General features: G+C 45.7%; 1 protein-coding gene across 30 annotated transcripts in view; it reads right to left on the bottom strand.

Annotated features, from left to right (window-relative positions):
* Positions 1-13,175, bottom strand: part of adgrl2a (adhesion G protein-coupled receptor L2a) — a 76,986-nt gene that overhangs the window by 42,846 nt on the left and 20,965 nt on the right. For all 30 annotated transcript variants that reach the window (XM_057037902.1, XM_057037905.1, XM_057037906.1 and 27 more), the window contains exon 3: positions 2,368-2,581. In XM_057037902.1, the coding sequence (XP_056893882.1) occupies positions 2,368-2,581 (214 nt within the window). The remainder of the gene's footprint in view (positions 1-2,367; positions 2,582-13,175) is intronic.

The raw sequence follows: 13,175 nt of genomic DNA, 5'->3' as shown, positions 1-13,175 counted from the left end.
CTGCGCACGTTCGCTTCTACGCAGACGATAACTCGCAATACGTCGCTGTCATTTTCACTACTGCTCACTGCCGCAGCGAGGGCTCGGGTTCCGATCGATACCCGCCAGACGGCCGCTACAACAATCCGATCCGACCAAGTCACAACTTCACCCGCTGGATCTCCTCCTGGTGGCCGCAGGCATTATCATTGTAATCAGCCCTGATGAAAAACACAATAATTAAAACGAAAACGGCGAAAAGAACTGGCACCTCGCTGAATATTATTATCAATGAATTAATTTTCCCAAACGGTACCGCCACGCAGTTCCACATCTGCCGGGGAGGTGTCCACATGAAGAATTCCTCTGCAGATTATCACCCACTTGAGTCGACTAATTGCTTGCAGCTGAATGTTCTAATTGAGCCACAACAGTCCTACGGCTATTTTCATAAAATCATTGTGCTCATGAATATAATAATGCCAGCCGGATATAAAAACATCTCCCGGTGCCAACAGGATCCAACCGAAGCCTCCATCAAATTCTTCACACTTCAGGACCACATCCATTCGGAAGATTAAAAAGGAAAGAGGCCGCATATATTTATGTGTCTCTCCAAGGACTCTATAACAACATGTATAACCCAGCCCCTAACCTTAACCCCTTACCCTAACCCCTAACCCAGCCCCTAACCTTAACCCTGACCCAGCCCCTAACCCCTTACCCTAACCCAGCCCCTAACCCCTAACCCAGCCCCTAACCCCTAAACCTAACCCTAACCCTAGTCCTGGCCTTTAAGGACCCAGACCCATCATCTTTAAGGTTAATCATGGTGGTTAGACCATGAAAATATATAATATAATATCTAACTTATATTATGTAAAACAAATAAAAGATGTGATCCTGTTAAATGTGTTTAAAGTTACATTTGCCATCAAAAAAAAAAGTTTTAAAATGAGCTCCTGCCTTCATGTTAAGAGTCACATGATTATTACCTGATCACCACACCAGGATGTTGAGGACTTAATGACTTCAGGTCAAACATAAAGATCGTAAAGGTCCAGTTGGGCGTTTAAAGAACTTAAAGGGCATTTAAAGTGTTTTTGATGGTGACATCACCACAGCTGAGCTGATCTCGGAACTGAGTCTTTAAAAATGTGAGGACTGGTACAAATGTCCTCACTATGCTGGTAAAAGTCAGATTTCAGTCGAGGGCTTTCTCAGCTTCTAACAAAACCATTCTTTTTTCATGATGATTCCCCCTGACAGGAAACAGCAACATTTGATCACCACTTTCTTTGCTTCCTGTATTCTCTTCAAATAATGAACAAAAAAATAAAACTATATAGAACTAATCACTAATTAGTCCCTTGTGCAAACTGTGGTGTTTGTCATCTGGTCAGGACGGACGGACGGACGGACGGACGGACGGACGGACGGACGGACGGACGGACGGACAGACAGACAGACAGACAGACAGACAGACAGACAGACAGACAGACAGACAGACATTGTACGAACATCTCACACACACATTTCTCTAGGAACACACACTTCTCTGTCCCCATGTAACCAGGTCTGGTGGCGTCTGGGTGGGGCCCTCTGGTGCTTTCATGATGTGCATATGAGGGAGGAATCTGCATCCTGGGGGGCATCGCCACCGTCACGGGGGCTGTTGTCAGGTGGTTCCTGCTGCTCCCGTCTTTGCGATTCAGCCGACTGTTTCTCTTTTATTTATTTATTTTTGATCATAATTTTCCTGACTCATCTGAGGGCGGCAGAACACGCGGGGCCGATGGTTGTGCATCGGCTATCTGGCTTCATCCAGTCAGGCTCCTCTGTTTTAGTTGATCCTTTATTTCTTTTATTTCTTTAGTTTCCAGAGCATGTGGCAAACATGGCAGCGATCGGCACCTTTCAGTCCTTCTCTCCCTCTCTCTCCCTCTCTCTCCCTCTCTCTCATCATGGCCGCTCAGTCCTGACATGACAGCTGGTCACATATTTATGCTCTTGTGCATAAGGTGTTAGCAGAGGGACCCCGTCCCACCCGTGTGTGTGGGTGTTGCCGTAACACGGTTGATTTTTCTCTGATGAACGAGATGTGAGCGGCAATTTTTTGGGCGGCTGCTCTAAATAGCACCTGATTTCATTTGGATCCGGAAATCTGCGTTTATTTTATTGTCTTTAATCACGTTTTGTTTGGGTTTAGCTGTTTATGCTAATTTGCGCTTGGTAATTGATGCTGATGGAAAACTATTATGCCATTTTATGTCTACAACATCAGCTAGAATTTTTTTTTTTTTTTGGAAACCGGACAAAATGAAATAGTTTCTCTTGACATTTGATATTAGTATTTAATCTCAGGGTTAGAAGTTAATATCTTTTTACCTCTGTGACATGATCTTGTAGGCATCTGGGAGATAACAGTTGATGTTCTCCATCTGGAAAGGGTCGGCATCGCAGATTTTGTCATCTGTTCGGCCGTAGTTGGCACTCTCAATCATTATGACATCACTTCCTGGACACCGCAGGTCGATGGGGTAACCCTCACAGGACAGCTCTCGTCGCACTAATCCGAAAGGCAGGGCGGCTCTGCTGAACCCTAGGGGGTGGGGAAGGGCAGAGATAGGGAGCGAGTCAGTCAGATGTGTGGAGGTGTTGATGAAGAGGATGAAAAACAAACATGATAGCAGAAGAACGAACCACAAAAAAGTCCAGCTCTTTACGCTGACACGTAGCAGGGCTTCAGCAGGGGAGTCGGGGTGTGAATTGCAACCCATGAATGGTGCAACTGGCCTGACAGACAACACCGAGGGAATATTTCACATCTCAACCGCAAACTCTGAGCTAATGGCGCTAGTATGTCATCCCTGTGCCTAACTGGTGCGGAGGAAAATCAATAATCGTCATTAAAGTGTAGTTTGTCAGCTAAAACGTCTGGAGCGCCCCTGAAAGTGTGTGTGTGTGTGTGTGTGTGTGAGCACGTGTGTGCGTGCAGGCCTGTGTGTGCACCCGTCAGCACGGCTCAAAAAGCCAAGCTCAACAGCTGATGAGAGTGAGAGTAAAACACAATTATTCCATTCAAATTCTGTTTTTTTTTTCTTCTCAGAACGCCACAGTTGTTTAACTCTAATATGCTGTCATCACTTACTCTTTCAGCGGGGACTTGTGGTTTCACAAAACTGGCTTTTCAACCAGAACAAAAAACTACGACAAGCATCTGTACAGCATTAGGGTAATTTAATCCACTGCAGTGCACAGCGCTCCAGTATCAGACAATTTAAATGTTGTTTTTTTTTCTGTGTGTTTTGTGTGGGAGATGGGTGCTGTGCTGTAGTAGAAATCAATATTGTGGCTTTGTGTGACGTGAATGAGAATAGAAAAAATTGAAAAAAAAAAGATTTAATCTAGAAGCATACAGTTCACACATACAATGTATATAGAGGGCATTAGCTAAATCGCTATCGATGCCAAACAATAACTGCATGAGCATTTCTGCAGGGTTGATCCGGGTGGCCCAGTTTAAACAGTTTCAGACCAGTTTGATATCGAGCAGCACGCTGTGTTTCCACTAAGTGACACAGTTCAGCTCAGCACAGCATGGATTATTTTGGAATAATACACCCAGCTCTGAACTGGAATGTGGAGGTGGATCGCTACATCTAGCTGGTAAAGTAGCGTGACATCCTCGAAGAGCGACGCAGCGGGGCTCGTGAAAAAATGTCATTAGAGGAGCTGAACCAAAAAGATCAAAATACAGAACCTGCAAAGGTAACAGCAGACTAAATGGATGGCTGGTCAAGCTACCTACTCGACAGTTACCGTTAGCTTGTCTGTCACTTTATTGGGTTTTGACCAATTTTTCACAGGTGGAGCAAAAACAATTGTCTTAAAAATATTACATTAATTTTCTTCCAGAAGAAAAGAAAAGCACAGTTTGAGGTTTTATGGATGGGCCTCATGGCTAACTCTGCCATAAGTTTCCAGGATAAGTTTTAGTGCAGCGTATGATAAAATAATAAATAATTAAAGAGTTGGGCACTGGTGACTGGGACCATCCATTCAAATGGATGGTTGAGTGTATTTCTAAAGTGATAGTTGCAACTGTTTACTTAAAGACATCGACTCCAGCTACTCTAAATTGGACTAGAAAGGCTGATTTCATTTCACCGAGTTGGATGCATCATCAATTAGGTACCCGGACAATTATCTTTGATTAAAATGCTGTGCTACAGTGGCAGGGGGAGGATTAACATTCTGTTCTCGCCTTGCTTGTCGGGAAATACGGCCGGACTTTTTTTTATTTATTTATTTATTTTTTTACAAAGAAAGATAAATGTCAGGTTGCGTTGCCTGATCTTCCGTCTCAGCAGCGATGGGGCGACTGTGTGCCTGGGTAAACAAAGGATGTATGTGCACGGAGGAGAGCAGCTGGCCAGTGTTACTTACACAAGCTGTCTTTTTAGGCAGAGCGACTTACTCACATTTCATTTTTGCTGCTCGCGTCCAAAGAAACGCTTATAGTGATGAACAATTTATCAGATGGCTCAGGAGAATGGGTCCAACTGGCAACCGGGGAGGTGTGTGTGTGTGTGTGGGGGGGGGGGTTAAAACATGGAAATGAACTTGACAGCCAGGCCTGAATTCCTATCTGATAATGTACAGTCTTTGGCATTAAACCACGACTTCCCTCACATCTCCTCCATCAAGAGATCCACTGACGCGTTTTTTGTGAAGCGTCTGAGTCTCACCAGAGGTCAAGGAGGATTCCCACGAATCGATCGGCCGGCAGTCACGTACGGTTGGGTGCAACACGTTCCTGTGCGCTCCCTCGTGGCCGCGGGGGAGCAGTTTCCTTTTGGACACGTTTGATCCTGGATAGCTGAAACCTCCGCCGACGCTCGGAGCACTTAAATCACTCCGCAGAGCCTTCACAGCTCCGCCGCTGCTTTTACGATTTAGCCAGTTTCTTTGGCGCGAGTACGAAAACAGGACGGCACCGGGATCGTTTCCAGATCCGCTGACGACAGCGACGCATTCTCAGATTTAAAGCTCTTTAAAATCCTGCAGGTGCGTTTTTGTGTTTTTTTTGTACATACCAATCGCTGGGTCACACATGGTCTCAGAAATGTTGATTGGGCCTGAGGCTGAATTACTTTCTCAGTTCAACTTGCTTTTTTTTTTAGTTCTGTCCCTTTTTGCGATGAATATCCAGCTACATTATTCATGTCACGGAGCAATAAACAAGCTAAAAATGTAATTTACGCTGCCGGGGTGACATACAGCAATCTTCCCCTGTTTGATGCATTCAGAGTCCCCTTCCTTTAATGTAAAATTCTGCGTTTGCACGCGCACTTCAAATAAATCCCATTTCTCTCTTTTTGCATGAAGACAAAACACCATCATTCACACGCCGGCACAACAATGCATTTCAATTACAGAAGAATGATTACCGAATACAACACGAAATAAAAGAAATCAAACGCTTACTGTCTCACTTAGCTAAATAATTTCATTATTCAAATGAGCCAGAAAAGTAATCATTGCGTTCCTCGCAAAGACATTAGCATAATTATTCGGGCGATTCCTAATACGCGGGTTCTTGACTTGACATATGGTGACGGTGAACACGAATATCAATATGCACTCGGCGGTGAAATATTGGCTCCATAGGACACTTGTCAGGCCATGTCTGGTACGAGCTCAACAGTTTACTGGAGAGGCTAAAAACACTTGTTGCTATATTGAGTTTCAAGTGCTCTCTTTACGACTGAGCGGACGGCAAAATGACAAATGACATCACAGAGGCGTCGATGCAAAAACAGGCCGGCGAATCGCAGAGGCGATTTTTTTTTTCCTTCTGGTTGGATTCACAAAGCCAGAAGCACGAAACACGAGGCGCATTTGATAACCGTAACTCTGCGTTGATGGTGTACTTGAAGGCATCACGGCGACTTCACCGAGAGAAACGCGTCCATTCCATGTCCAGGAGGAGGAGCTTAGCCTTCTATGTCCTAATTAAACACCAGGAAGGCATCAAGGAGGACAATATTATGTGGGGAGAAGAATCCTGTGACCATGGCAACGTGACAGTGGAGAACATTGCTGGTCAGATCCCCATCGTGGCCCTGCTGGCTTCGTTTATTTATTTTTTTCTCCCGTTCACCCACCAAATGGAGAACGTAGCCGCGTCTTTATATAACAGCAGGGCACCGAGTTGTCGCCACCACAGGAGCCACATTTATTGGAAGAATTGAAAATAATGGATGTTTTACAGTCCTCACGTTCAAGCAGGAAGGTGAAATAAAAGCACGCGATCACTCAACCTTCTGACACATGCTCCTTACACAAGTGTAGCATTCGGACGCTCGTAATTGATTTTTATAGGTGAACAAGACCTCCATTTCCATGGGTTATAACACTTTATTGCACCGATGAGAAACTTCTATTTAAAGCTTCCCTGGCTGGCATTTACTACCATGTAACCTTCGCGATTACATCCGGGCCCGAGCCGAAGCTGCCGGAGACGTGTGAGAAAACTCCCTTACGTAAAGAAAACCCATTATGCGCCGTCTCACCGGTGCTGTAATGTTTTAATTCATTTTTTTTCTCCACAGATGAGCCCAATCAATTGGAAAGTGACCATCTGGAAGGATATGAGTGCCACTGAAGCATAGGTAATGAACAAAATGTCTTCCAATTTCACAGAAATGAGGAGTCATTAGGATCTTCATCAGCCATGTTGGGACCTTCTATCCTGCAGTTTATAAATCAGACATTAACACGGTCAGACCCCGAGGGGGGCGGAATGCCTATGACCACCGTGGAGAATGTAAAAAGAACAGCTATGAAATGCAGCCTCTGATCTGAGGGTGCGTTAAATGACACCAACAAAGGACTCTCTTTCAATTAAAATAAACGCATCTTTTTTTTTTTTCCGAAGCACCGATTGTAGCAGAGGAACTATTCTGTTTCCATCAAGACTACCTCGCTCGGAAATGGTTTTAGGTATTAAAATGACGCTTTGTAGCCAGAGTTACACATGCTTCCACAGTTAGTCTGGGGGCAAAGCGGCGACTGATCAAAAGACCCATTCAGCCACTCACGCCGCCATCATTGTGGCCAGCCAACAAAAGAGGTCTTCAGATTATTTTGATGTGAAACCAGATAATTTCTCTGTCGAGAACCAATGGGGAGTGTGACGAGGACGCTCCTGATGCTTGTCTACTGCCGTTAGCGCGGCCCTTTGATTTTCCCCGTCGTTCCGGTGAGAGCTGAACAGCTGCTTGTAAATGAGCTAGCATCTCCGCCCGGCCTACCATTATTCTGCACTCCTGAGCCGACAAGGTCGCTTGCTGGGGGGATTTGGGGTGAAAGAAAAGGTATGGTCTATAGCATTAGCGCTGAGCCGCAGGAGACACAGCTTGAATTTGTCAGGTTTCGCCTCCCCGCCCCTCATAACCTTTCTTCTTGGAGGCACAAGCTAATGAAATGTGTTAAGGAGAACCTTAAAGTCACGTCTCTCCCCACAGTGCTGATTCGGTAATCCAGAGATTTCCTCGACAACATGGTGTATTCTTAAAAAGTCGCGTCCGTGTAGGGGAGAAGATGAAAGAAAATATGGTATACATCAGCAAACGGCAGCGTTTCAGGCGGGTGGAGCGCCGCGATTGAATCGCAATCTGATAATGATTCAGCATCATAGCTCATATGTAGGTCAAAGACGCCACAGAACAAAGTCGAGAAACTCTGTAGAGGAAGGCAGCATTTCCAATATTAATCCATCCATCCAGCAGCATTCCGAGCATTGGAAGAATGGAAAAAGGATGGAGTTTTTATTATACAACATCGGGCTTGCAGAAAAATGCCTCGCCAAAGAGATCTGAAGTGAAGAACATCTGAAGGCATTTTTAAAAAAGAGTCCAATGCCATATTATGCACAGTTAAAATATGATGAATGCCGGCTAATGCCGGGTTTTCAAACCTCCGTGTGCAGAGGCAGGAAGAGAGAGCTGCTGGGGAAGAAGAGGCAAAGAGCAGCAGGGAGACGAGCATGCCGACCTCATTTGTATTCCCCACCATCCAATTCACTCGAGTTCATTTACATCTCTGCTACTTCCATAGCAACAGCGGGGGGGGGGGGGGGGGGGGGGCTATCAGGAGCATCTTTGATATAGGTACATGACTCTGAAGAAGATCCTGTGATTTCTGCCTGAATGGAGTGCATGATAAAAAAAGGACTTGCAGATTCCTCCTTCCCTTTACTTGGCTGTTACACTGGCTTTCTTTACAGACATTTGCCTCCTTTTTAAACTGCTCATCCTCTGCTGGCACTTGGAGACACACATCTGCACAGGAACTGTCATGGCTGCACCAGCAGCAGCAGAGCATTTCATCGTGTGTGGACGGCAGCGACGTTTGAGAGATATTTTCAACCAATATCAAGTTGCAGGCACGTGAGGGGATCCTTACATCAACGCAGGGACACGCACACTCTCAACAAATTCCTCCCACCCTTGTATGTAAATCAACCTTAAGGCCTAATTAAGCTCTATGGGGCTCATCAAGGTCATAAATCCCCTTTTTCATGATGCATTATTGACTTCACATCATCTGCACATGTCGGCCCGCTGCACAAGCGCCCAATGTCATCCCGCTGTCTAATATCGGTTAGCCCTGGGGCCACATGCTCAATGTTTGTGTGTGTGTGTGTGTGTGTGTGTGTGTGTGTGTGTGTGTGTGTGTGTGTGTGTGTGTGTGTGTGTGAGAGAGAGAGAGTGAAATTGGGGGAGTGTATTTTTAGGTCACAAAAACCCAAGGACATCTTGTGTAGATGAAATGTTTCTGGTGACCATGAGACAGTTCATTTTGTCCTACATGTTTTGCTTTATTCACAGACAAATTTTACATCATCAGATTTTGCTCATTGAGGTGATGGAAAGTGTTTATCAGCACAACACGCTCACTTTGATTAATTGCGCTTTGACTGAGAACCGATTGAAGTCCTTTATTTCTGCCCCGGCAATATTTCAGACACCACTCACTGGTCCTAGTGTGTTCATGTTGCAGTCAAAGCCTCTCCATGCTGCAGTAGATCCATGTTTTGCTGCACTTCCCGGTGCAATTTCTGTCGCGTTCTTTACAAATGATAGACAGGAAGGAAGGAAATAAAACTGGAATCAGATATATTGAGTAGTCCGGACTTGCTTCTCTGCTCCAATGAAGCAATTGATGCTCCTCTTAGCAATAAGGAAACATTTCCCAGTGGGTCACCAGTGGCAGTCCACACAAATGAGAGGAGTCCATCTGCTTGGTTTGCATTCCCAGAGTGCATTTCCTGGAGCAGGCCGCAGCGACTCCTCTCCCCGAGACTCGGCTCTCATGTGTATGCATTTGTGCCACATTATTCAGGCACTGCTTCGGCTGACCCCCACCTGGCATTTAAATTCCCCGACCGACCATCTAGTCATGCCCTGACGGCGAGCGCCGCTCCAGCTGAATTCTTCGCAGCTCTTATTCAGGCAAGACTGCCCGCTTGATGCAGGCTGGGTTAGGAGGGCTGTTGGGTGACGCCGTGCTGCTTTTGTGCACGCCATAAACAGGCCTGTCAGGCTTTTGTCTGTTCACCAGCATCACTCAGGGTTGTGTTTACTCATCTGATTACTACAATGGAAAAAGACGATGGCAGCAATTTCAACAGTTGTCTTTAAAATGGTGAAATAGTTCAGGAACATATTTATTGTTCTTCTTCAGTAAATGTTGGAAGATTAAGACTAAATTACAGTCATCCCCAAATGGATGACTATATTTTTTGTTTTTGTGTACGCGCGTGTGTGTGTGTGTGTGTGTGTGTGTGTGTGTGTACTTTTCCCGCTGGTCCTTCTTGAGTGCGACTTTTTTGGTTTATCTGCAGCGTGTTGCATTTGAGTAAGTCGGAATTTTTAAATGAACACTGCTGCAACAGCCCCTTGTCAACTGCAGGAACTTTCATCATTTACCTGGGATTTGGAAAAACCTTAGTGTGGTTCAGCTGAAATGATCCGGGGACAAATCTTTCCCTCAAACCCAAACTCTCCCTGAAAAGAGCGCTGAGTAGGAAGGTAGGACTTTTCCGATTCCCTGGAATTTCACTCTGGAATGTGACTGGTGGAACACACTTAATTTCATTTCATCAAGTTTTGCTTTGTTAGTGTTTTGATTGTGAAGTCAAATGGAGCAAAATCAGAGAGGTGGACGGATGAGGTCCAGACTCTTTTGAGCGCGTTTGTGGAGGAAATGAGTCAGCTGGACTTTGAGTCAGCTACTCGAAATGACCGAGTCGAATCGTGGAACAATAGCCAACAAGCTGGTGGAGCTAAATGAAAGGCACTCGGAATTTATTTATTTAATTACTGTATATAAAGTTCTTGGAATTGTAGGCGGAAAAGGGGCTAATTGGGCCAAATAACTCAATCACTAATTCAGAGCAGTTTTATAAACCTGTCTTTGGTGGAACGGGATGTTGGTTAATCCAAACTTTGTACCGACTTAACAAGCTCCACAAATGAGTACTCACAGTGCCTTCAGAAGGCTCTGGTTCTAAATCCTTTATATTTATGGGCGTAGTTTCACCACCCTTCTTTTATGGGTGCCTCTCCAGGATTTATAGCTGCTCTAAATCAGGACTGAAAGGAAGAGGACAAAGAGGATTCCACTAAGGGCACGCGGGAGGATCTGGCATCTCGGTCTTGAGAACGGAGCGTTTTCTGTAAAATCATAAGCCTTTGGATTACGTTTTCTTCACAGAATCTGTCATTACATGTTCTGCAATCAGGTTTCCTTACATGGCATCCAAACCACAACCACACTCTGCTGCGCTTCACTCAACGCGCCTTTCAGCGGCGTCCTCACAAAGAAAGGTGATTACATACCTCTCCAACACCTGCAGATTGTTGTTGTTTACGTTTGTGCTAACGTGGAGGCACGAGTCAATGCTTTCATAAATACCACGGCTCTGAAGAACGCTCGAAAGAATCCAGTCCTGAGTCGCTCTTGTTGCTCAACTCGTAGGCCGTGGGAGTTGAACTGAAATCGCCCAGGTTTATAAATACAGGCAAAGAGGCTTGACAGCAGACGTGACGGTTAACACCAGATAATTTCAAGCAAATAAGTCGATATTGCAAGCAACGCTGCCCTCCCGCGACCTGTGCGCCGCGGTTTAATCACCCTAAAATTCCCCTGTACAGTAGCAAATGGGAAACCAAGCTACTCGTGCCCTTTGACTAGCTGAGCGGATTCACGTCTGGAACAAGGCGCGCACGCCGCTTCCTGTTTGAAACACCATCTATGCTGGATAATCAGAACCACTCTCCTCATCTGCCCCCCTTCCCCAACAGCCCTTCATCAGCAATACTCGCTCCAGGCCTGCGTCTAGTCCACCGACTGCAGCAACATAAAATTATTGAAGAACCAGAAAGCTTTTTCAGTCTCCGCTGTATTTGCCTTTTGATCTATACGCCCAGGCCTTTAGAATTCATTTGACATCTGATGCAGAGTTAAAAGCAAGTAAAGAGTGCAAAAAACCCCAAAAGCGGACACATCTCTGACAAATACGACGATGCCAACAACACGGGGATCAGACATAAACAACAGAAGCTTGAAATGTTCCGAGCATAATCGCCCTTCGGTTGTAGACCACTGCACCGGAGACAGATAAGTGTGTTTGTGTGTCTGTGTTAGGGATCGAGGCAGAAGAAGAAGTCACATTGTCTTTCGTATATTGTTTTGGCATTCTTGTTAGGAGTCTGTGTTTTTACCTGACTCCAGAACAAAACGAGACAAAGCACGGCGGTAGAGCTTGTATCAGATAAGGACATGAGGGTAGATGACTCATCCAGGGTGCATAAAATCCCACCCAGACATGGTCTCGCAGGACCCGTGTGAATGTCTATTATCCCGAAAGGATAATAAAAGTAAAAGGTAGGTTCGTCGTTCTCCGAGACAAGTCTGAAACCCAATTAAGGACCGTGTTAGAAGTCAGGTCTGTTGTTATGTGTGGAAGTCTGTGGGATCCGCGCCTTAATTAAAGACACCGACACGACCTTACAAGCCTCGTCAGATTCATCAGGTTATCGCAAATGTTTTTAGTTACGTCGTTCTCAATCCGCGGGAACAAATGCGGACAGCAAATAACAGTTGTGATAGTTTACAGTAAAAATGGGCTCATTAAAGAGAGCAGTCAAGCCTGGGCTGGATCTTGGGGGCAGAACTTTGGTGACTGGGATCAGCAGAGGTCAAAGAGAACGCATTTCTCTGTTGTTGACCATATTTTGATCAGGCCGAGAAGATGTGACAAACTGAAAAATGACCTTGTTTGATAAAAAGCACATGTAGAGGAGACAGAGTGGAAACAAGGAGACGTCGCTGCTGTCTGATATATTGTTGTGGAGGCCGATTTTCCCGTGACAGCCACACAACAAACTAATGATGCTACGCAAGGTTATTCGTGCATAAACAGCCATTAAGAAGAATGCCAGTTCAGCAGGCCCCTGTGCATAGACACCTCAAATGGGCCGAAGGAACGGCGGCAAAAACCAGTGGCAAGGACAGGGAGATAATTAATCAACGTTCATACGTTTTGGTGACATGTTTAGTTTTTTTCTTTTAAACCAGGTGAAGGAGGGGCTGTGTTTGGGTTGGGAGAAAAGGAGGTGACAGGATGTCGAGAGCTCTGCCGTACTCTTGCATGACAAACAGCAACCTGGAGCCAGCAGCGACAAAGCCCTAATCCAGAAAATCCCTCCTTCCTTTGCTGGAAATCCTAATGAGGATTTGAAGTGCTCGGCAGGGAGGAGACCCGGGGGCCGTGGATACACCTTGCTGCTGCTTGCTTTCACAAGCCATTGTCTCCTTATCTCCTTACTGGCCAAGCCGGGATGGCGATGAAAGAGACACGACGGCACGGCGGGGCCTTCCAACGCGAGCCCCCGCGCCCGCCTGGCTCCGCGGGACGCCAGATTCCACAGACCGCGAGCAAACATGCGGGATGACATCAAGAAGGAGGCAGGAGCGCAGAACCAACAGAAGTTGTTTACAAAAGACCCAGGAGACAAAGCAACGACTGGACCTTTTACACTGAACTGGTTTTGAGGAAACTCCCACGTAAAATTAGTTGGACGCTGTAAAAACTGGCCGAGGCTTCTCTTGGAGTGGCGAGG

This window comes from Takifugu flavidus, chromosome 7, assembly GCF_003711565.1.
Source record: "Takifugu flavidus isolate HTHZ2018 chromosome 7, ASM371156v2, whole genome shotgun sequence".
Lineage (NCBI taxonomy): Eukaryota > Metazoa > Chordata > Actinopteri > Tetraodontiformes > Tetraodontidae > Takifugu > Takifugu flavidus.
The sequence above is the reverse complement of the archived record's forward strand: the minus strand, read 5'-3'. Positions and strand labels throughout refer to the sequence as shown.